Raw genomic sequence first — 23,907 nt, forward strand, 5'->3', positions numbered from 1 at the left:
CACTGCTGCAAACTGAGTGGCTACAAGACAAAAAAAAATCTGGAAAAGAAACAAATTTTCCACTCTTTAAAAAAAAAAAAAAAAAAAAAAAAAAGGAGAGAAAGATAAGATATATATTCTATGACTGCCACTTAGTTCAGTACATTTAAGCAAAGAATAAGGAAGGTTTCATTTGTTCTTCCCAAAACAAATTGACAGTTTGACTGACAGTTTGTCATTTTCTTACCCCCATCTATACATTAGAAAAACCCTCATAGTACAACTACCTCTGCACTCCATGGAAAAACTGTATATCCTCACACATATTTTTTCAGGACTTCACTCATGCTTTCTTTCAAGTATCCCAGCTGTTATTTTGGACTTCAGTGCCACAGATGGATGCATCAGTCCACAAGCAAGATTAGAGTTACGAAAAAACTGTGAAAGCAATGCAGTTAGGAACAGTTTCAGAAGTAGTCCGTCACAAGCAGTTTATTAGAACTTCACTTTGACAATAAATAAGGTATTTCCCAAGCAATCAAAATGTAATTATTTAGAAAGTTAAACAACGCAAATTTTCACAATGCAATTTTTTATATATACATATTTTACTGTACTTTACACACCAGTTCATCCAGAGCTGTACAACAGTAGGATGTCTATTTTTTAAATTCACACAGCAGGAGACTACCAAGACGTCTTTAATCTGGAAACAGTGTGTGTAAAAGCAACCGAAACCACATCAGCTCCAGGTTGGATAGTCCAACTGGTATGACTGAATCTCTGCTCTTTAGACTAGCTGCTGAATTCAAAATCAGATTATGGCTTACAGAAGAAACAGTGCCTTTGGAGAGTTATGGTTTTAAAGGACTAGTAAGCTGCTCAATTGCAACAGTACAATGTAACCATTTGTAATTTACAGTACTACTGCACAACCTGCTGTCTTCAACACAAGTGGCACAAGACAAACTTCTGTAAAAAATGATCATTTCCAACGTTGTAAATCTCTAACAGCAAATACAAATTTTGCAATCAAACTTAACTGTAAAAACACCTTTCAGGCTTGGTCAAATGAATTAGCATTTCTTCACTTAAATACTCAAGACATTTAATATGCCTCAATAATACTTTTAAGAGTTTGACATTCAAAATTAACTTCAAAAGAATGCTCCCATTAAATAAAGCACCAAGATTTCTCCCCATGTTTATTCCTTAAAGAAAGTCTGTGAAATGCTAGCTTTTTTTTTTTTAAACATTAGTTCTGTTGAGAGTTGTAATTTCAAAATAAAATTTAATTCTTATGGTCTGATCAAAGCCATGTTTCCAAAGTGAGCTTTACATATTTTGTGCAACATCCCATTTCCTTAAGTGCAGAGGTACAGGTCCCAAAGTTATGCAGCTGCAATCGAGTTGTCATCTGCTTGACGACCCTGAGGCTTTAAGAAAATAAAGACAGAGAATTGAAAAACAAAACAAGCCACCCAAACAAACTTCCCTCAAAAAACCAAACCCAACCAAAAAAGCCACACCCAGACAGAAAAGACAGACTACTAGGAAACTAACTCCGCAAGACACTGTGCTGTCAATGTAGCTCTGGTACCCAAGCGTAGCACTAAGCTTCTAAAGGTTTCCAATAGTGGCACAAACAGAGGATATACAACTGAAATCTCAGTTTGGCCCCATGAGTACTTGGTAGAGGCCTCAGCTCCTCAACTGCCCTGTTAAATACCTTCTCCACACACATCTGGGCATCTTAGCACAAGGCCTGGCTGACCAGAGCTCTGAGCATTTGCTGCAGTATAGAAAGCTGATAACTATCAATGTGTAAAACAGGGATTAGACTGACAATTTCTTGGAGGAATTTTAAGCAACATCACTAGAGGCAGAAGAGAGCAAGGAAGAAGTTCTAAAGAAGAAAAGGCATCCTTACAATAAGGTTTTCTGAGGTTCTGACCACTCCAAAGCAAAAGCAAAGAATTCTGAAGCTTGGATCCACAGGAGTTTTATGAATACCATGCTTTTGAGAAAAAAGTGCCTCTTCTATTTACTTAGGAGGACAACCTTACAACCAATCTTGAAGAGCCAGCGACTGCCAGCATACTCAAAAAGTAAGTTCTGCCTATCTCTTTTGGTTAAAACAAAACTGAAATAACACCAGGCCTGTTTCCTAGAAACATGATTACAGATGTCTGAACAAGTCCATCTCAAACCACAGAAAGAAGTCTTTGGGCTCCTTGCTTGTTAAGAGTGTGAATAAAAAGTGAACAAAATATTCTGGAGACAGTAGCAGTGGAATGAAAAAGTACTGTTTTGGGAAAATGGATATAAATGATTCCTAAGAAGTCAAAATCTTCAAGATGTTTTTCATGGCATGCTTGGACTGTCTTCAGTTATACCACTTAAGAAGAAAAAATCTGGACTGATTCACTGACAGAATGTGTTTTAGAAGTTATTTAGGGAGATGTGGGATGCTACAGTTTCTCTAAACCTAGTCATAGGGTTGCTCAAACACTTTTTTCAGAAGTGCTATGAATTATGGTATTAAAAGTATTTGATTATTTAGCTCACTCCTACGCTCAAAATAGAGGCAATTTTAAAACTCATTTTACAGAGTGAGACATGGAACAGAACAACAGCACATAGAACAGAAGTGAGACATGGAACAGAACAATCACATTCAGCTCGTTCATCTAGTGAAAACCAAATACATCCCGCACTAAAATAGATTTCCTAAATATTTTGGCTGACAACACCAATGCACAACCCAAGATTTTTCAAAGCAACCCTGTTCCAAGCTGGACGTTTTAGCCTGCTTGGAGACACTCAGCTTTGAACACAGCTGGGGTGGTTGTCCCTAGAATGTGAGCAGCCCCAAGGGGAGCCTTTGAACACAAGTCACCCGTCACAGCCTTACCTTTATAAAAATGTGTGTCGGTATGAAACGTCTGAGCAATTGATTGGTGAAGTTCGGGAATCGCATCAGGTTAACATGAAGAGAAGGTAACTGCTGATACCCAGCCATCAGAGGATAGAAGTTATATAACATTTCCTGCTGTGTACCAGGAAGGATTCTTAGTCGGATCTTAAAAAAAAGAAGAAAAGAAAGCCATAACCATTGGTAAGTTCTGGGCCCAAAAGCGCTTTTTACTTTCTATTTATGCACTGGTTACTTTCTGAAGCTGGAAAGAATGCAACTGATTTCCAATTCTAGTTAAACTATTGCTTCTATACTGGAACACCATGTTACCCACAAATGACATGACAAACAGCTCCTAGACAGGCTTCCATCTAGCCCTTTTTAAAATGGGATTTGCATTCATATCTTCTTCTAGACAGAATTTACCGTACTTTAAACATCTACAAAACAATGAGTTTGTCCTCTCTGTAGATCAGTGTCAGTCTAATCAAGGTATTCTTCACTACCAGATAAACCAGCAGGATCAGTGGATGTGGCAATTCTGTACCTGTTTAAGGCCAGAGAACATGAAGGCATCACTGGGTTCCACAGACACCTCCACATCCTGGACTAAATTGGTCTTATTTTGCAGGTGATACCTGACAGGTAAGGACTCCCGGACTCGACCAAATGATGGCAGATCTTTGGAAAGAAAGTAAGTAATCTCAAATACAAAGCACATCGTCAAGTTCCACTCAAGAAAAAAAAAAAAGTTTATTGCAAAAAGCAATGAAAATTTAAGAATAAAAGATACAAGAACTAGGCATCTAAAGCACTTCTGACAAGTTTTTTTAGAAACATATTCAACAACGGAACACAGCTTGAAGCTCTGGATGCTGTAAAAATTTTGGCAATCTTAAAAATTCTAATTGGGACATGTACGTTGCCAAATTAATATTACCTGCATTAACATGGAGGGGAATGCTCTCTACAATCACATGTGGTAGAGTGATGACTGTGTTAACAGCAGGTACACTTTCCACAGGTGAACTTCTGCAGGAAAATGTCAAATGCAGACCATGCTGAATATTATTCTACACAAAGTATCAAGTAAATATACAAACTAAATAGTAAATAGTAGGTCCAAAGTCTAGACAGTGCTTGTTACAGGAAAATACAAAACTTTTTTGTTTGTTTTTGCACTCCTCCCCACTCCTAGAAAAACCAAAACCCACCAACCCACTATCATTCCTAAAAACGAATCAGCTTACTTCCTCTCCTTATCAAGGCCAAGAGATGCTTACCTCTTCCAGGAAATTATATAACATCCAGTTGCCACTCCACTAGCATTAGTAACTGGAGGACATCGAAGGCAAAAGCACTCACTGGCACTCTCACCTGTCTGTAAAACAACTATCAGCAAGATTTTGTTTAAAATCAAGGCATAATAAAAGCCTAAGCCACCAAGTCTAGAAATGCAATATGACACAAATGCAAGCATTCAGGCAGAGAGGCCTTTGAAGTGCTTTGCAAAATACACCTACATAATGTATAAATCCAATAGATTGGGAAGTATTCCAATACATGAAAGGGTAACATACACAAATATATGTCACTTTACTTTCTGAAGAGCGTTATAATATCTTTAATGTACACATAGAATGAGTCACTGCAAATTTAGAGTTCATAAACACATACAAAAAGCAAAATAATGCCAATTCAAATTCTACACTGCTACAGCAGATTCAAAGACATCAGCATAAGATGCCTTGGATGCTTGAAATTTAAAATGAACAGAGATACATCTCCTCTCACTCTAAAATGGATGAGAGCTCAGGAAAAGAAGGAATACACGGAAAAAATACTGGCTTTTCAGTGAAACTGAGTTCTCACTTTTTCTTCTTTTCTTTTTTCTCCACTCAAATAAACTAAAAAAAATAGTGTCTTTTTATGTAGAGAGCGATTTCAAAAAGTACTAAGTAAACAGGTTTCAGTCTTTCAAAATTTATCATTAATATTTTAAAAAGCCCCATCAAAAGCTGGAGAACTGAATGGTCAATACCTAGAGGTTCATATGTCCTGGCACTTAGCTTTTTAGAACAATCAACCAGAAGCCAAGAAACACAAGGCACCAGAGCTGAAGATGAAATGTTTGAACACTAAAGGACCTGGGAAATAACTGGGTTTTGCCAGGCAAGACTTGAATCAACAGAGCAAGTAGAGCCTTGCAAGTCCTTGATTACATGAGTGGACAGCTTCCCCACAGTCAGGCAGCCACCCAGAATACCTCACTGGATCCAAAGTTTTGACAGAGCACATAATTCACACCTCTGATGCCACAAATGCAAAGACAATATTTTGTTGGATGATTTTCGATCATTTCTACTTTTAATTACTCCACTTATTTAACTTTATAGCTAACACACTGCAGTTCTAATGGCTGAGATTTTAAAGATAACTTTTAAAATATAAGTAATAAGTTACTAAACTGTGGTAATATTAAAAAAGATGGTTACAACTGGTTGTTCTTTATAATCTACCCTTTCTAGCTTCACATTTTTCAGTTTTGTGACTGGAGTCATAGACATGGATCATTGTCCTCTGGATACTGCCTCTATCAAAGTGTTTGCATTCCAGAAAGTATATATGGTGCAGAAACACTGGAAATATTGAGTATCTTTTCATATGGATATCTAAGAAGTTGCATTTCAGAAGTACTTCAGGTGCTTTCCCTCACGTCTATTACATTTAGAATTCTGTTTACCATCTATCATCCAAGTCTATTTAGTTGACCTAGTGAAGCAGAACTACATTTTAAAGCACACTGCTGTCCAATTTGTATTTTGTATTCTGGCAAGCAACTAGAGTATTAAGCAGCTTTCTTCTACTTGCAGTTCAATAAGCAAACACCATTTAAAGTGTCCCCCTTTTATGACTTCCAATTTACGCAAAAAGGATCCTCCTGATAGTGAACATACTCTAAGAACACTTACCATTCTCCACGTAAGACTCCAGTTGATCTACTGGGGTCATGGAAGCTGACAGCTGTAACTGGCTTGTTACAATGGTGAGAGGCCAAGGAGAGGCACTCAGGATGTCTGTCATCAGTAAAAATGGTATATCTGCAAACACTCTGTCCAAGTGCTCCAGCTGTCAAGACACACACAAGCTCTGACTATTTCTATTTCTCCAAAGTGCTGTGATCCCAAAACATGAACAACTTTTCAAACACATACCTTTGTGGAGACAAATTTGACAGCAACATCAAAAGGAAATACTGTGTCTATGGTTACAGTTTCATCCTTTAGAGGCAACGAAAGGGATGGGAAGAAGAGAGGGAAAAAAATTATATTCAGCTTGAGGCCTGGCTATTGATGTCAAAGATTATTAATGTAAAGTTACTTTTAATCATTATTTTAACCAAGTCCTCCCCAGGGAAGAACATATCTTTAAAGATATTTACGAATAAATATAAAAAACCTTTTCTTCTGCTAATGATTATGGAAGTGCTTATGCTAAAAAGGGCTACCATACTGCTGATTTAGCATTTATTATCCTGGAAAGGGTTCTAAGATACTCAAAATTACAGCTTTTAGAATATTTCTTGTATTTCACAAATTTATCTGTATAAAATGCAAATGGTGCATCTTTAAAACCTACCCGGTGACACCTGCAGAGGATTTCTTTGCCCTCAACAACAGTGTTGATTAAGTAAGAAATGTAGAAGAGAAACATTCTTGTACCAACCGTTCCACAACGGATGTATATCGGTTTTTCCAGCTGCAAAACAAAGGAGACTGTATGAGCTATTTCTAAACTACATTCAGAAGTTGTTAATCATCTGACTTGCTCCAACAGGGCAACAGCAGAATAGGCATTATTTTGGCCATAATGTATCTCCTACAACGCACAACCTGGATCATGCAGCGAATGACTTTAACCAGAGCAGCACAACTCCAGCTGCTTCACTGGATTTGTTTATTACAGATGCTTGTCTGTTACTTAACAACACAAAAAAAGAACCATAACTGTAATGTATGACATAACCAGCTTCTAACTTACTAGTCACAATTTCAGTTTAGTGGATATTTGATCTTCTACCATCTTGAATCACACTTGCTGACTATTACCTACTGTCCATCAAGCAGTGCATTTCATTAGCAGTTGAAATTAGCCTCCTTATTTCATATCTGCCAGTTGTATCATCAAACCCAGAACATACCTTATTCTCCAATTTTTGTTCAAAAGCTGATCACATTAAAGAAACACTAAACTACATGTAAACAGTAGGCAAAATACGCCATAAGCATTTAATGTATTGGTTCAGATATCAGAAAGTAAATTGAAGTCTAAGAGTCTTTCATCAGTTGGTCCCTATTTTCCTGAGTGTGATATAGAAGTAAGGTTTTAAGCCTTGACCTTTTCCCCTGGTTGCAAGTCTCCTACAGGAATATCAGGAAGCAGTGCAGGAAAAGAGTCATCACATGCATCTGTTCCATGAAGAGTCACTTGAGTTTTCTGAGTCAGGTTTGCATCCTGCCCTAGGATTAAAAACAGTGTTCATATCCACACAGGCTTACATCACTAAAGCATGAAAAGTAAAACAAAACAAAACAAAACAAAAAAAAGCAATTCATGAGGAATTAACACAGTTCATTTTGTGAAGAGAATCTTTCAAAAGCACCAGCAGAAGATAGATTTGGCAACAGCTCAAAATTTTTCAAGTTGAAGCATTTGCACCCTTGCAAGTTTATTGTTTCATCTCTTTAGGCCAGGAAAAAAAAAAAAAAGAAAAAAAGCCCCTCAAAAATCAGAAATCATATCTAGATGTTCCCTCCCATCTATGTAAGACAACAGGATTATGTGATCCAAGGTTTTCTTGATACTCTATAATGAAGTAGGAAGTTTCCCTGTTCTGTGATTCTTTTGTTTTCAAGAACATGGTTTAATGATTTCACATGTTTTTAAAACTTTTCTTTCAAGTCGGTGTTGAAAATACATAAAAAGAAATGCATAGATGTTAAATTACACCATTCTTCAATCAGAACTTAACTAGAATAATGGCATTGCTACAATTACATGGGACAATTTTCAAAGCCAAACAAGCCACATCTTGCCAAAGAGTTACAACTGTGGAAAATACATCACCTTCCCTATAAATGAAATGTCAGATTTCAATTGTTCTTTTAATGCAATCAGCAAACCCACACTGACTTTGCATATCCCATGTTAAAGAGATTAGATCAAGCAAGGAAAAAAAAAAAAACAAAACAACAAACTAAGAAAAACAAAGACCATCTATTAAACACTCTTAGTTTCAGGAGCCAAGCCCAAACACTCAATCAAGCAAGTTTCAAGAATACTCCACTGACCTTAATGAACCATGCAGCTCTATAGAAAACAAAGTTCTAATTCAGAATACACAAAACATATGGCATCCTATATTCTAGGGGCTTAAATATATTTTTGTCTTTCAGGATAATTGCTACAAAGAGCTATGCTGAGTATAACATTTGGGCTTCAAACACTGAAAACTGTCAGCAATATCTACATACAGATAGCTAGGACTTAGATATACAATATTTGCATTTTTTTCCTTTACTCTCTAAGAAATACTGCTTCAGTGCTCCATTGTTGCCCAGATTTCAAGTGGTTTAAAAACCAAACCACATTGTCCAGGGCAGGGAAAGCAAAAAAAGTAGGGTGAGTGTGAGAGAAAACCCACAAAGTGTACACTTAGAAAATATTTATCTAGCACTGCCTAGTCCTTTCAGCACAGCAAGAAAAATATCTCTGGGGAAAAAGAAAAATTAAGCCATAAGCAAATTGAATAAAAAGTTAGAATGGAATACAAAAGCTTTCATGTGTTCTCTCAAACTTCTCCAAAGATTTATATTCTGAAAATATCCATGTAAGCACCACAGACAAGCAGCAGTTAAAATAATCATAACTGAGTGAGTCTGTGAGCTGGTATTTCATCATTCTAAATTTTCACTTCAGTTCGGCTTTTAATTACTGTGAGAAAACAGTTTACTATATTTCTCTGCACTGCACCCACAAAAAGGAGTCAATTATGAGACTGCTGGACTAAAAGAAAATAACCCCAAATACCTGGCTTTAAACCTGCTGTAAGCTTGACATCTTTGGCCACCGTCTCCTCGTGTGACTGGACTGTCACAATCAAACAATACATTTCATTAGTGAGGGCAGGAGGTTCATGACGGAGCTGAACAGAAATGTTCGGCACTCTAGAAATAATCCTTTAAGAGAAAAGACTCAGTTATTGTATCTTTCTTCAATAACTTGCTTTTAAGCCTAGTTTAAAAGGAGGCTAAAACACCCTATTGTTTAAGAAAGTTCCCACAACTGGTGGCCTATTAAATTAAGAGACATGAGACTCCTGAAAAACAACACGATGGGAACAACTCGACAAAAAAAGACCAGTTTGGAACCCCAGTTACTCACATCGTGCTTGCCTGAATAGTCAAAGTGTCCCAGTGCACCTCATTGTCTGGAAGCTTAGGTCTTCTCTTGAAGGACCGTGCTGCCTGCAATGCTTCTTGAGATGAGGAAGCATCTCCCCCTCCTCCTCGCCAGTTCAGAATCACACAGCGGCCAGATTCACTTCCCAGGACCAAATCCACGGAAGTGATCTGATAGACACAAATTTAAACACCTACTGGTGAGTCTTCCAACCACCCATTGTACAAATATAGTTTTCCAACAGATATATAATACATATATATAGTATATATACATATACATAACATATATACACATATATATATAATAAATACATGTAGCATCAAAAAAGGCTTCTGACAGCTTGGAGACTGAGGACCTCTCCACCTCAGGATTTAATGTAATGAAACAGCAGTGGAAAAAGTATCCATGTTCAGCTGCAAGCAGTGTAATAGGTTGCAATTTCCTATTAGTAGTACTATAGTACTAATATATATATACACACGATAGTACAGTATATATACTATAGTAGAGTACTATACCACCACTCACTTTTTAAGTATTGCACATATTTAAAAAAAAAAAAAACACCTAAAAAATTTCTTAAAACAATTATTTTTGTGGGTTTGTGTGTTGTCATTGTCAATAGTTTTACTCACTTTTGATATTCAGTTTCAAGAATTCAGACATTCAGAACTGCAGTGACTTTTTAACTCGTGCCAGATTAGGGGCACATTGTAGTCTGAGTTCATTGTATGCAACAGTAAGAAGGGTACAAAACAAATGGACAAACCTCGATCTTCTTTCCTACATCTTCAGTTTTTGCAACAAATTTGAAAGAGAACTTTCTTGTTTTGCCAGGCACTAAGCACATTGTTCCTTGTGATGACTGTTCTAGAATATCACTTTTCTGATAGGCTTCTTCTACAACACAGTATTGGTTGTAATCCTACAACGGAGGAGTACAGAAAAAGTTGATACATTCAGACTTAAAACATCTTTAGAGAGTAATGGCAATATAGCAGATATTAAGGCTCTGTGTTAGAGGATCAAACTGTATGGGTTTTTCCTACTTTTCACAATATCAAAGTTAGACAAGCAAGTAATTACACTCCAATCCTTTGACATATGATCCATTATATTAATATAACTTCACTAATCAGAAGAAATAAGACATTAAAATGATCCTTCTAAAACTTTAGCAAGCTTCACAAGAAATCCCAGATTTGACAGACTAGCCAACTAAACTTCAGAGTCTTATTCTTGTATCAATATTCTTGTCAAAAGCGACAGATAATGAATACATTAAAAACCCAAACATCATACAGCTTAAGTTTTAACATAAATTTGGAAAAAACTTTTGATCTTTTTTTTAATGTTTAAAACCAATAAAAGGTTATTCCATTCTTATTATCAGTTTTGATCACTACGCCAGAAATGGTTAGAGCAGAAGTACCTGATTATTGAAACTGACGCAGAGCTTAGAAAACCTGATAGGATGAGGACAATCAGCTCTCAAGTATACATCAAACTGCACAGGAACATCAACATGAAAACTAGGAGCAAGAAATTTTGCTTTGCACTGTACTGGAATTAAAAAATAAAAGAAAAAGCAAAAAGAAACAAGAAGCAGATGTTAAACAAACTATAACACTAAATTCCAGAAGCACACTCCTGAAACGACTGTGGCCAGAATTGTTCTGCGTATACTCTTACAACTCTGTTTTGCAAATGGACAAATTTGGCTACTAAAACTGTCACTGTCAAAGCCATGTTTCAGCACTTGGCCTAAACCTTTGCACAGGAGAGGAGATGCAGATGTCCAGCAGAAAACAGATAGTCCTGTACACTTGGATATCTCATGCCTCCTTTTCAATGGCAAGTATTACTTTGAACCCATTCTGCCCCCTTTCCTCAGAGTCCTACTTCAAAGCACACCAGAATGTCAGAAGGTTTGCAAAAAGCAGGGAATTCTTTAGTAATCCATATCAGGGATAAAAGATCACTGACTCCTCTCATTATTTCTTAATTAATTAATTTCTTGTTGATTTAGACAAGGAACAGAGCAGGGCTGGAACACTGTTGTTAGTTTTAATACACCCTTCGTATTTTCATCCTAGTTAGTTATTTTCAAAGTATAACTATATCCAACTTTATAATCTGGTGTAAATTTGCTTTTTTACTTACCAAATGGTATAAAATCTTGGACTTCTATGGTAAAAATATTACTGCCTGCCAAGGAAACGCGGTCAGCCCATAATTTCTGTGACGTTTTCACAGCAGCAGTGTCACAATCAGGTTCAGGATCAGGGCTTTCATTCTGTATGCAGTCAAAGGATTACAAAGAACAATAAAAGAAAGTTGCTAGACACTGACCACTCTTAAGATTATTTAAATGGGTAATAGTTCTGCTACTTACCATCAGAACTTTTATAAGATTTTTTTCTATTCGAGATTTCTGATCTTCTTTAAGAGTAGATGCTAATAAAGAGAACAAAACAAAGATTACAAGACAGAAGCAAGCGTCTCTACTTCTTTGTTTAACTTAACAGTAAATATTTCCCTCAGGTTGCATCTTTCAAATAACAGAAAAAAAAATTAACATTCACCTACCAGTAACAAAGGACATTCCCATTTTAAACGTTTCCTCTTACTTTCACTGGCACCAAGTAAAATATTTTTTGATTACACAAACATTTTATAGTTCATGAGCAAAGTCTCAGAAAAGTAATGCTTATACATCCTTTTTGGTTATGTTTAAAAACAGAAAAAGCATAGACAAGTCTGGAACATGCAAAGAGGCCAGCTCAGATAACACTAGAAAAAAACAGCTACAGAATGTGACAGGAAGAAACAAGGACTACTTAAAATAAGCATTATTTTCTTGAAGAAAGGTGGTTTTGCACCATTTTCTATTCTTCAATACAAAGCAGAGTAGCCTGGCCAGCTCTAAGAAGATGCAAACCCATTTTCACCACACCTGCACTAATAGCAGTATTAGCAATTTAGGTCCCAAAAGGATTATTTCTGCAATGTCAACAAGCAGGCATTACACAGACCAGAGTGCTTGCACTGTTATTGTGGAGCCACCCTGTGCCACATTTTTTCCCCAAGACATCCCACATACATATTTCATCATCAGAGTTCTATTACGGAGTCTGGGAGAAGCATTTTTGGGATATTAAAGTCCAGAAAAATCATGTTAGCTTTCTTACTAGGAAAAATGTTTTTCTCTTTTAGCTATACTACAGCTCTTTCCCATCCCAAAGCTCAGGAAGTTCGTGTTACATTATTTGAACAGTCTCAAATGAAGCTCTGTGTCTCAGAAATCTTGACACAGCCTATTTGAATGCAATGAATTTTGTAACAGAAGAGAAAGACAACTCCCAGTGTAACACAGAAGGCAGTAAAAATCCAGCACAAGTACACAGTTATTTTGTAGTGAAATAATTTTAAGTACTGTAAGCACTGTGTCTGACAATGACTTGTCATATTTCAAAATATTCTTAAAAAAGCACCTCTGCCCAGTAGCTCTAAAGAGTATGTTATATAATCTTTCAGCTGGGCCATCAGATATGAACATTTCAGTGCTGTTGTCAATATGGAAGTGAGGAGGGTCCACCATCCTTCGCTGCGATATTCACACATAACATAATCCAAGAGCCTGCAACACAGCAAAGTTCAGAGGAAACAACTCATGTTCACCAATATTTTCAGAAGCTTGCATTTATTTGGTATCATTAACACAAAATTCATCTTCACTAATACAAATGCTAGATTAAAGTCTACTGTTTATGCAAGGCAATGACTTATTGAAAACAGCATGAAACTATGATAAAGAAACATCTATTCTCTGAATTTTCTATTTCGAGCTAGAAAAATTTTCACAAGAGAACAAGAAAACTCACCTAACTTCACATAAAGAATTACCAAAACAACAACTGGATAGAAGTGTCTTAGTCCAATACTGCATTAAAAATATGCCTTACTATTGAATAAGCAGTAAGTATTTAGAAAAACAACCCAAACCCCCACAATAAAGTCCCCTTCCAAACTGAAGAAATCTAATGCTCTTTAAGCTGTTTCTTTTCTCTCCTACTTCCTATCTCCCTTCAAGGATTTCAAAGGTCCACAACATATGCATCAATGTTTATCAGGCAAAACCACACACCTTAGTATGTTCCTAATACTGAGCACTGTTTGCTGTTGCTAGCAAAGCAGAGCAGAGTGATTTTTTTTAAACTCTTCTCAACTATTTAAGACAAGAATTTCTTCCCACTTCAAAAAAATCTACTTAATACAAACAAAAAATGCTTGTTCATAGAACAATCAGGCTGGACACAAATTGATCTGCTTATCATAGCCTATCTTCTCTTCCATGTACCCAGTCAACTACTAACAGATAAATACATCTCCTACTTCAAACAAGTGTGACAGACAGCACTCAATCAGTGAGCTAGAAATACATATTTGCCCAATATGGCAAATTCCCACAACAGCTCAGAGCAGGAAGTTTTTATGCTCTAATAACTGACTCATGGTTTACTTTCTTTAATATAAGTGTGGTTCATAGACTCCATAGCTCGTGCTTCCATCACAGCCAGATACAAGGAGCATCTCACACAAGCTTCCAACATAATTCCATGGCAGTAAGACATGGACTCTTAGCAAGAAGATAGCATGTAAAAGAAGCAATCATGAATGATACTCACTTCAAAGCTTTGGCATAATCTTTAGCATAGTAATATTCTTCTCCCATTTGAACCACTGGAAAAAAAAATTCCAGATCACTACTGAAAGCATGTGCAAAATTTAATTTAAAAAATGCATCTGATTATCTATACTCACTCAAATGACTTTTCATTCTTGGACATTTGTATTTCTTGAATTGTGCGACAGCATTACTCAACAAAGTGATTATTAGCTCCTAGCAAATAAAACCATTACTGATATCATTATATATGCAAACATTGGGATCATGTTAAAAAATAGATTTTTTTTTTTTTTTTTTAAAGAATAAAACTTACCGAGTGAAGAACATTTTTCTCTTTTAACTGTAGGGATAAAATCCCCATCTTCTCCTTTTCAGGATCAGAAAGATCAAAGCCTGCATTAGACAATGAAAAAAACCATGAATCTGAAATTCTGTTCAGACCCAAAGGGAACAATTTATACCGTGAGTAATATGCAATACAAGCTTCAATTCAAGCACACTCACACATTCTTTCACCTCACAGGCAGCTGTACCCCCCCTAGAAAAGAAATTATAGAACACAACTATCTTCCCCCTTGTCTTAAAGAATCTACCCCAAATCAGCAAATTACAGTAAAACCACCTAGTCCTTACAGTGCATCTTTTAACTTTTAAAGTGCATGTTTAAGGCAAATTAGCCCTAATCTGATCTCAAATAAGGATTCAGGCTTATATTTCTGTAGCAGTAGAGAGGCATACTTAATATTCCTTGCCGCCATGGTCTTTGCCCATAGAAGTCAAGCACTCCAGTTTGTGTTTCCAGGGGATCCGGATTGGGATATGTCACAGAGGACTGTAAATTCAAATATATTCAATAATTAAAAGGGTTCCTGTTTCATTTTCTGCCAGGCAAGTGTTAGAAAAATACTAAAACAGTACTCCCTCACATCCTAGTACTAATGCTCTTGTTTCTCTGCTTCCTGTAAGTCACCAGACACAATGCACATATAAATATACTCGAAAAACAAAGTGAGTTTTCAGGTATCCAGAGATACAAAAGTATTATTAAAAAAAAATTTAAAACACATGTCAGAATTATTTGTAAATAAATAAAAACTAATGCATTTGTTCTAGGGCAACTTTTTCCATACATAATGAATACATGTAAAATGTTAGCAAGAATCACAAAGGCCCATATCCTTTCCTTGGATTTCATTTACATGTATTACAGATTGTTCCACTTCCATTTAAGACTACATTTGGGAATTCACTTATCTGGTTAATTACAAAGCACTTTTCCCCTCCCAACTTACATCGTGGTTACAAAGCATACTTGCTAGTTGTTTCCGTTCCTGTGCGTAGTAGGCTGCCTGCTGATAATAGAAACCTGGATTCTGAGTTTGAATTGCTGTCAATCCCAGCTTAATTGCTTCATCAAACAAGTCACCAAAAGCCTGAAACCTGTTAAAAAAAACATTCATTACCAAGATTATGTACAAAACAGCAATACAAACTGAAGGACACCCTACAAATAAAAGTTCTGGTTGCTAAAGACTGTTGATATTTCTCTGAACACTTGCATCTAAGTTCTATGGCTGCATTTCTTCATACTCTGTTCATTCAAAGAGAAAAGCAGTCAATGATCAATGCAAAACAGAACAGTGTATTTTGTGTTCTTACGTATCTCTCAGAGAATGAAGAATTTGTATCTTGTCTAGACAAGAAAACCTGTTGAAGTTCACTGTTTATTTAAAACACTACTAGGCAAAAACATACTGTTTAGACATCCAGGCAGCATGCTCAAAAGCCAGTTCTGCACTTCCTATTTTTTTCTTGCATAGATCAATATGTTTCCTGAACTGTGCAATAGCATCCAGTGGAGTATTATGTTGAAAACAGAGGCGACAGATCTAGGAAAAGATAAAAATAAGATGAAAAACCACCGTTAGGCTACTAAGGATTAGTACTCAACCGTGCCATTCCCCCAACTAATTTTATACATTTCTGAAGGGCAAAAATTGCATAAAAAACAAAGTAAGAAAAGTAGATGTAAACCATAATGCACTACACCTGAAACCATGCGGTTCTCTATTTCATCTAATACTATTTATCATCCCCTCCTTACCCAAGACATCAACAGAAGAGTGCATAACTCACTGCCAAATATAACAGGGAACTTCAGAGCTTCTAGAAAGATCATTACTTTGAAGCCTGCAGTCTGCAAATAGAATTTGATCTCCAAGATTCTTTTAAGTGCTGGGATAGTTTTGCCTTACCTAAAAGCCCTCAAAATACCACAGAAGTACAGACTGATTCGTAGAGAGTTACTTTCTTCCCTCTAGCAAGCAGTAACTGAACTATATTGGCCTAAGCTTTGCAAGAAGACAAAAACATTCAAGGAACAAGCAGCACAGAGCGAGAGTTAGAGTTCAGTCTTTTAGAAGACTGCATATCAAATGAACTCAAATCCTTCAAGATAATCCCAAACTTTAGCCAAGGATCTTTCTTTTGTGCGGAATTCAGAAGTCTCTGCAGTCTGAGCATAATTTGTGTTCCAATGATAATTCTTTTTAATCCATCTCTGTAAAAGCAATATAAAACTGAACTCTACAACCTTTCTCCATTAAAGGTGCATCAACTTTTTTCTTTTAAGTGACAGTTGTCAAAGACTAGAAGGTACAGTTGTTACCTTGTAATTTATAAATCCTGCCATGGTCTTGATTTCCAGCATGTTTGTTTCATGAGCCCTCAATTCGTGCACAAGATTATATGCAGTTCTGTAATTCCTAAGCAGGAATAATTAGAGTTAAATCACACATAATAAAGTTCCAGAACAGTGAAAAACAGCCTTCCAAGCAGAGCATTCTTCTCAGTGAAGAACTTGCCCCTTACATTCATGTTTAAATAATTTTGCATTCAGGAAAATATTTGTCATCGTTTTTGGCTTAGCAGTAATTTGGGGTAGAGAGGGTGGGGGAAGATAACGAGTCTTACTTGAGAGCATTCTGCGTATCCTGTTTCAGCTCACTGAAGAAGGCTATTTTGAACTGGTGTCTAACAAACAAAAGCTGCAAAACACAACCAGTGTACATCATTCACTAACATGCAAACATACCTTGTTGCCTACAAAGAGATACAGCTGGTAGCTTCAGAGGTTTACCTAATACAGCACTTGACTTGAAAAACTGACTGGGCAACTGTTTCCTAATAGTTGTCTGACACCATGACACAGCAGAGATCTTTCAATAGATTTAATCTATCCAAAGCCTGTTACCCTGGCAAAAGGGAGAGGCTTTGGAACACCCCAAAATCTCTATGCCAACAGAGCTGATTGTGGTTGGGAGCTCACCACTTGGATTCCAGCTTCTGAGAGAGCGAAGCTGGCAATCGCAACAGAACATAACATGTCTGAGTGGATTTGAAAAACAAAAGTTAAAAACTGAAATCAAGTGCAATTCTGAGTACAAAATATCTAAGGGAAGCACATCCCACAACTTAAGATACTACACTCAAATAGGTAAGCCCTGCAGATAAAGTAGAAATTCTTCTTTTTTCCATCTGAGAACTTAATTTTGCCCTGCAGCTCTTCTAAGGAAAATGTGAGAAAGAAAAATATAAGAACAAAAATCAATCAAAATAAAAGTTTAAATTGCAGAAAACAGAACCAGATTTACTTTCTATACTAAGAGAGAACATCTCAAATTGGAAGGGGGGAATAAAAACGTTTAAGCAACAAGCCCTTATTTTCATGTTTTAACATGAAATACATCTTGCACAGTATTTCAAAAGTAGGGTAACATTACCTGATGAGTGGTTTTGTTCAAGAACTCCTTATGAGATTTAACTCTTCTTATTTCCGTATAATAGTACGTCTGTGCGTGCTCATAGAAAGCATTTTCCAACCTGCAACAAAGTTGCTCATAAGTTTCACAAAGTTTCTCCCACATACAAAGAAATTCTAAAGTTCTTCAAAATAAGTTACTTTTAATCATGTTTATTTTAGTGTTGGCAAAGGACCTTGTGGTGCTACTAAACTCCTCTTTAACTCACCGCAGAGGGTAAGGAGTCTGCAGACAAAAGCCTTTCACAAAAGGGGTAGTAATAAGCAGAACAAGTAAGTTGGAGAGCTTTATATACTAACTTCTCATACAACAAACTCTAATATTTAATTTAATATAGTCTCGGGATAAGCTATTCTGATTTTGCAAGGCAATAGAAAGTTGAGAGATGCCCTTAAGTCAAAACAAGAAAACCCTGCTGAGGCTCACAGAATATGTCTGAGCAGCATCTTATTCGCTGGACTGTGGGGGAAGGAGTGGGGAGGCAAAAATAGCAGTAAATAAAATAATGAGGGCAGAGACTAGGTTTCATCATTCTGTTCAAACATCAACAACTACCTCAGTTGCAGAGGTAACACTGGAACTTGTGTGCAAGAGAAATAGCCCAAGGCAACCCACAGGGGCAGAGGACAAAGAGGACAGGAACACCAAATGCAATATGAGACTAAAGAGGATCTAAGGAGCATAGGTTGTATGATCAAGCTGTAAGGAGAAAAATCAACTATAACAAGATCAGAATCCAGGAGAGGAATACATGCAACAGCACCAGCACATGCAGGAAATAAAGGCTGAAGTACCAGCTATGGTACTTCAGCTATTATAATTTCAATTCAGCACTGAAAACCATACGAACAGCTAGAAGTAATGGTTACTTTATTTTGATCAATTCCAGTGGCAGTTTGTGAGCAGCATGGATACAATAACAGCACTAGTTTATGTTGAGAATTATGTTGTTTATATATAAATATGAGGGTGAGAGAAGAGTTAACCTCAGACTGTCACCCCTTCTCTCCCTGAGAATATATGGAAAAATTAAAACTAATTATAGTAAAATATGATTTGCCTTAGTTTGAGCCCTTCTTTTTAGATCTACACAGAAATGTCTACCTTTCCTCAATCTGCTTTTGAAAGGGCTTCCTAAATTATTTGAAGTCCATGTGAATATCAAAACAGAAGGCAAAAGAGATGTATAAAGTGACAAAGACATAATATTTGCAACAGGATAGATGCCACTTAGCATAAATAGAAGGAGAGAACTACATGGCCAGGAAGTGGAAGGGGGAAAAAAACCAAAAGACTGCTAAGAGTTAAACCTAAAAACATATTTGTATAGAAAATCATTTAGAACCAGAAGGGCCAAAACTGCTGTAGAAGTAGAAAAGCTCACTTTACCTCTACCTGAGGAACATATTGGGATATCTAATATTTCTTTAAAAGTAACTTCTCTGACAGCCATTACTCAATCTCACAGAGAAATGAAATTGCATGGAATTCATCAGAATAACCTGAAGAATTCCAGCAAACAGGTAGAACATTCACTGCTGGTCTACAATGAGTATGCCACATAGCATTCATCTCAACCTGTGACCTCTCAAATTCTCTGTTAGAATCATGGAATTGTTTAGACTGGAGAAGACGTGTAAGACCATCAAACACTGTTGGGGAGGAAGAAGCCAAAAAACCCTATAAATATGATTGCCTCTATTCTGAGAATGAGAAACCTGTAAGTGAGACAGAATGGAAAGTAAGTTTTGATGTTTGAGATGTATTAGATACTGGATCTCTGGGAAAACAGTTATGTGACCATCTGAAAGTTACCTGCAGCCGGACCCAGAGGTCAAATGGAATGTTCTGTCTCACCCCTCAATGTATGGTTCACCCCACACCTGTACCCCTCCCCTGAAGTATCAGGTACCTGTAACCCCATTGGCCCAAGGCTTGTTCCAGCCCACCTTGAAGACCCCTGATAAGGGGTCCCAGGGGGGCTGGACGCTCTCTTTTTGCTTGCACCCTTTCCCGAGGACTTTCCTCTCTTGGAATCTCCTCTCCCTTCCCCCACCTTCCTAGGCCTTGCCACGAGCTGCAGCCTGGCAGCTCAGAGCAGGGCCTCACATCCCTTACAATAAACCTCATCTTCTAAAACCTAACTTCAAAGATCTCTCATCTACATTTATCTACACCGTCCTGGAGTCCTCAGCAGCAGGAGGAAGCAATTTCTACAAAACACAACTGTCAACCTGCCACCAAGTCCACCACTAAGCCCATCCTACTGTCCCTAATCACACAATCTACATGTCTCTCAAATACACCTTCAATGGTGACTCAACCTCTTCCCTAGACAGCCTGTTCCAATGCTTGATTTTGGTGAAGAAATTTTTCCCAATATCCAATCTAAATCTCCCCTGCTGCAACTTAAGCCATTTCTTGTTGTCCTATGGCTTGAAGGGAAGCCCTGGGGAAGAGACCAACCTTACTCACTACAGTTTCCTTTCAGGAAGCTGTAGAGAACAACAAGGTGTCCCCCAAGCCTCCTTTTCTCCATACTAAAGACCCCCACCTCTCTCAGTCACTCCTCATAAGGCTTTTGCTCCAGACCCATCACCAGCTCTGTTGCCCTTCTCTGGACACACTCTAGTACCTCAGTGTCCTCCTTGCACTGAGGTGCCCAACTGGACACAGTGCTGCATGGATTTCCATCCACTACCTCCACTGAGCCAGCAGAATGAAGGCCCTCACCAGCACACCAATAGTCCAACACTGGCACGCTGACCCCAAGCTTATTTTTAGTGAAAGCTGTTTTACCCCTTTCCCACTTTAAGTCTAACTTAAAGCCGGTCCAATATGCCGTGCCATCTCTTGTGTACAGATCCTTCTTCCCTTTGAGACAGGTGTACACAATCTGCTGCCAGCAGGCCTGGTGCTGGGTAAGCCAACCCATGGCCAGCAAGCAGAGCAAGATGGGTTCACAGTCACTTACCTTATAATATAGCCAACAAGATGGTCAGTGTGGGGAAGTACAAAGAGTGATTTTCCAGAAAGGTCACAAGCATTACATAAAGCTGCAGCCCTCTCTGAGGCAATAACATCTTCCCCTAGTGAAGGAAAGCACAAGTAAATGGTATGTGGTGCTGCAATGTCAAACTAATTCTAAAAGCTTAAAGGTCAGGTTATGAAATTAGGTAGACCAAAAGGTCTAAACAGTATTGAAAAATCTGATAAAGATAAAACCAAGAGCACATTCATTCTTACTTCTTTCAGAGCACTATGTGCTTCATCCAGCAGAACACAGTACAGAAACTTTCTACTAGTTTTGAGCAAAAAACTTATGATGTAAGTTTTTCATCTCTCATAGAATTAAACACCCTGTGTCTTGAGAAATACAATAGCATCCAGGAAAGACAAACACATATAGCAGGTAGAGCAAAAGCCAAAAAATGGTTTGCCAGACACTAGAAAGCACACAGTAGCTCTACAGAAATGCAAAGGTTAAGTGTATTACATTCCACAGTTCCACGTGGCTCCAGAATTTTATTGATTAAAACCAAGTTAAGACGAAAGATCTCTGTAGGTACCAAACACTCTAAGTTCTCAATGCTTTTACTGGTTTTCCTGATCTCAAGCAATGTCTAAAATGCAATTTGCTAACAAGAAGGCAGACCAGATGTATTACCACATAAACCATCTCTGATTCTATATCAAAAAATGCACTTAGACTTAAGAGGGAGAAGTCAGGGATAAAAGTATCAAATGTCTAGGGTCAACTGTCCCAAAAGCTCTTTCTATCCTTACACCTTCCTGCAGCCACCGTGCTTTTAATGAATGTAGATTACATCAGATGAAGAACCACAGATAATGTGACAAACCAAAGTCAGCTTAGTCGACTGGGCGTTCTGAAAAATGAGAATTCCACAACTGTACATAGAGTTTTCAAATACCTGGAGGCAATGGTGTTTTTTTCTGAATCAAAACCACAGCAACTTTGGTATTTCTTCCCTGCAAACTTTGCCTAAAATAAAGACAACATAGCGCAGTGTCAAGGTTTCACTTCTAATTTCTGAATAACCAGAACAAAATAAGACTTCAGTCTAGATGGAAGCACTGGAAGGATGCTACTAAGGTGAAAAAGCCAAACAACACAATATGCTCCATCATTCAGAGAGTGCTGTCTTCCCTCCTTTGGGATGGAACAATTGTGCTGAGTTTAGCAAGTAAAATTTCAGGGGCTGTTTTCACTTAAGTAACTTCTACAAATAAACCATTACAAAAGTTCTTTACTGTGAGCTGTATATTAAAAAGCAAAGTTCAATTCCCCTTAATTTCTGTTAAAAAAACCCCCCCATTTATATGTTCTAGAATGCAAACAGATTCTGCAATTCACACTTATACTAGCTTGCACCACATTATAAACCAAGTGAAAAAAGTCTACCTGACAATTTCAACTCGAGTAGCACATTCCAACTGTTTTTCCTTCCACTGTGGCTCATCCCAGTCGAGTTCATAGAATACCACCACAAGTGCTGGAACCAAGTTCAGGTGTTTGTTCATCCAACCAGTCTTCAGGATTCCTTTTGGAATATACCACTCATAGGATGTCCTCTGAAAACATTGAGGACATTGAAGCAAGCTACAAAATCCATTTACAAACATTTACAGCAGAAGAAACAGCATAGCCTCTATATTCTTGTCTCTTAAAACGTTTGTCATCTTTCCTTTAACATTGTTCCGCTCAACCCTTTCCTTCCTATTAAGCCATATCCCTCAATAGCTCAGGCATCAGGGCTTGGTGTCTGAGATATCAGCAGCAAAGAACAGATTCCAGGAAGACTGGAGAAGAGGGTCAAGTTCAGGAGCACGTCTCATACATTGCCATGATATACTAGGCTCAGTTGAAAACAGTGGTCTCAAAACAGTCACACCAGTTTAGATTCTTAATCTTTGCCAGCATCATGGAATTATGTAGTTTTCCAATAGTTAAACTCATTGACATTGCTTCTTAACTTGCTATTGCAAAGCAGAGACAGTAGCAGAGATATTCCTTCTTCTGTGTTTCACTCAGTTAAAGTAGAACATTTTGTAAAAAAAAGCTTTATAGGTTAGGTTAGGTTTTTTTCAGAATACGTTAAGTATCCAGTTTCTTCAAAGTTAATTCTGGGTTTCGTTAAAGCTCAAGGTACCTTAATGCTACGTAGAAGAGTACCAAATACTTTAAAAAGTAAACCATACGGGCTTTCTCTGCTTCTGGCTCATGATCTAAGGCACCCCTAGTTTTCCTATGCAACTACAGCGCTCCATCACAACGCCCTCGGCTTCCCTTCGCCCTCACAATTTCCCTGATTTGAAGCTCCCACACTTCCCCTCCAGCATCGGGGGAAGAAGCAGCCGAGGTCCGGCAGACTGGAGCACAGCCCTTCCCCGCAGGGAGCCACCAAGCCCCGCATCCCCGCTCCCGGGGCAGCGGGCCGGGACCCCGCCAGGACGGGGCGCAGACGGGCCCGGCGCCGCTCGCTACCTTCGTCCTGCACTTGGGGTACTCGTGGTCGCCGGGCAGCACTTTGAAGGAGATGGGGACGCGGTCGGCTCTGCGGTTGGCGCAGAAGGCGTCCCACACGGCGCGGTGCACGGCGTTGTACACCACGTCCAGGCCGGTGAGCGTGACGAACGCCATGGGCCGGCAGCACAGCTCCACCGGGAAGTCCCAGTGGGTCGGAGGGGTCATCCTGCGCCCGGTACGGCGGCCTGCGAGGCGGCGGGACAACGGCGGGAGGGCGGCCCACGCCGGCCACAAGAGCGCCCCGCTGTCCCGGGCCCCCGCTCCCCGTAGCGCCGCTCACTGCGGCGAGATGGAGCCGGGAAGCGCCAGCTGGGAGCGGCCGCGGGTCACGGGAGGCGGCGCGGGCGGGCCGCCGCCTCAGGAAGCGAGCGCCGGGCAGCGTGGGAAGGGCAGCGGGAGCGGCCAATCCGCGCCTCCGCCGCAGGCCTCGGACCAGTCAGGGGCGCCGGTGAGGGGACGTCACCGCGAAGGAGCCAGTGAGCGGAGG

At 38.5% G+C, this 23,907-nt stretch overlaps 1 protein-coding gene across 1 annotated transcript; it reads right to left on the minus strand.

The window, feature by feature from the left end:
• Nucleotides 1-444: 444 nt before the first annotated feature.
• On the minus strand, nt 445-23,722 carry TRAPPC11 (trafficking protein particle complex subunit 11). The gene is made up of 29 exons (XM_040064801.2): nt 23,379-23,722; nt 22,296-22,465; nt 21,805-21,875; nt 20,847-20,961; nt 17,834-17,933; nt 17,025-17,098; nt 16,720-16,816; nt 15,807-15,940; nt 15,344-15,491; nt 14,790-14,883; nt 14,365-14,444; nt 14,186-14,264; nt 14,050-14,104; nt 12,856-13,001; nt 11,757-11,818; nt 11,525-11,657; nt 10,794-10,924; nt 10,131-10,286; nt 9,341-9,528; nt 8,987-9,135; nt 7,295-7,416; nt 6,536-6,655; nt 6,112-6,177; nt 5,869-6,025; nt 4,180-4,288; nt 3,837-3,928; nt 3,444-3,577; nt 2,894-3,061; nt 445-1,415 (listed from the first exon to the last, which is right to left on the minus strand). Exons 1-29 carry the CDS (start codon nt 23,583-23,585, stop codon nt 1,371-1,373), a joined length of 3,402 nt encoding a protein of 1,133 aa, XP_039920735.1. The 5' UTR covers nt 23,586-23,722; the 3' UTR covers nt 445-1,370.
• Between the last annotated feature and the right edge of the window lie 185 nt (nt 23,723-23,907).

The sequence above is a fragment of the Hirundo rustica genome, chromosome 5, assembly GCF_015227805.2.
Source record: "Hirundo rustica isolate bHirRus1 chromosome 5, bHirRus1.pri.v3, whole genome shotgun sequence".
Classification (NCBI taxonomy): domain Eukaryota; kingdom Metazoa; phylum Chordata; class Aves; order Passeriformes; family Hirundinidae; genus Hirundo; species Hirundo rustica.

Excerpts from the sequence above, each read along its gene's own strand:
- TRAPPC11 (XM_040064801.2), bottom strand. The coding sequence starts at position 23,585 with ATGACCCCTCCGACCCACTGGGACTTCCCGGTGGAGCTGTGCTGCCGG. Across the intron at positions 11,819-12,855 it reads TTTAGAGCTACTGGGCAGAG|CATCTACTCTTAAAGAAGAT; the intron begins GTGCTTTTTTAA and ends TCTCTTTATTAG. Across the intron at positions 9,529-10,130 it reads ATGTAGGAAAGAAGATCGAG|ATCACTTCCGTGGATTTGGT; the intron begins GTTTGTCCATTT and ends TGTGTCTATCAG.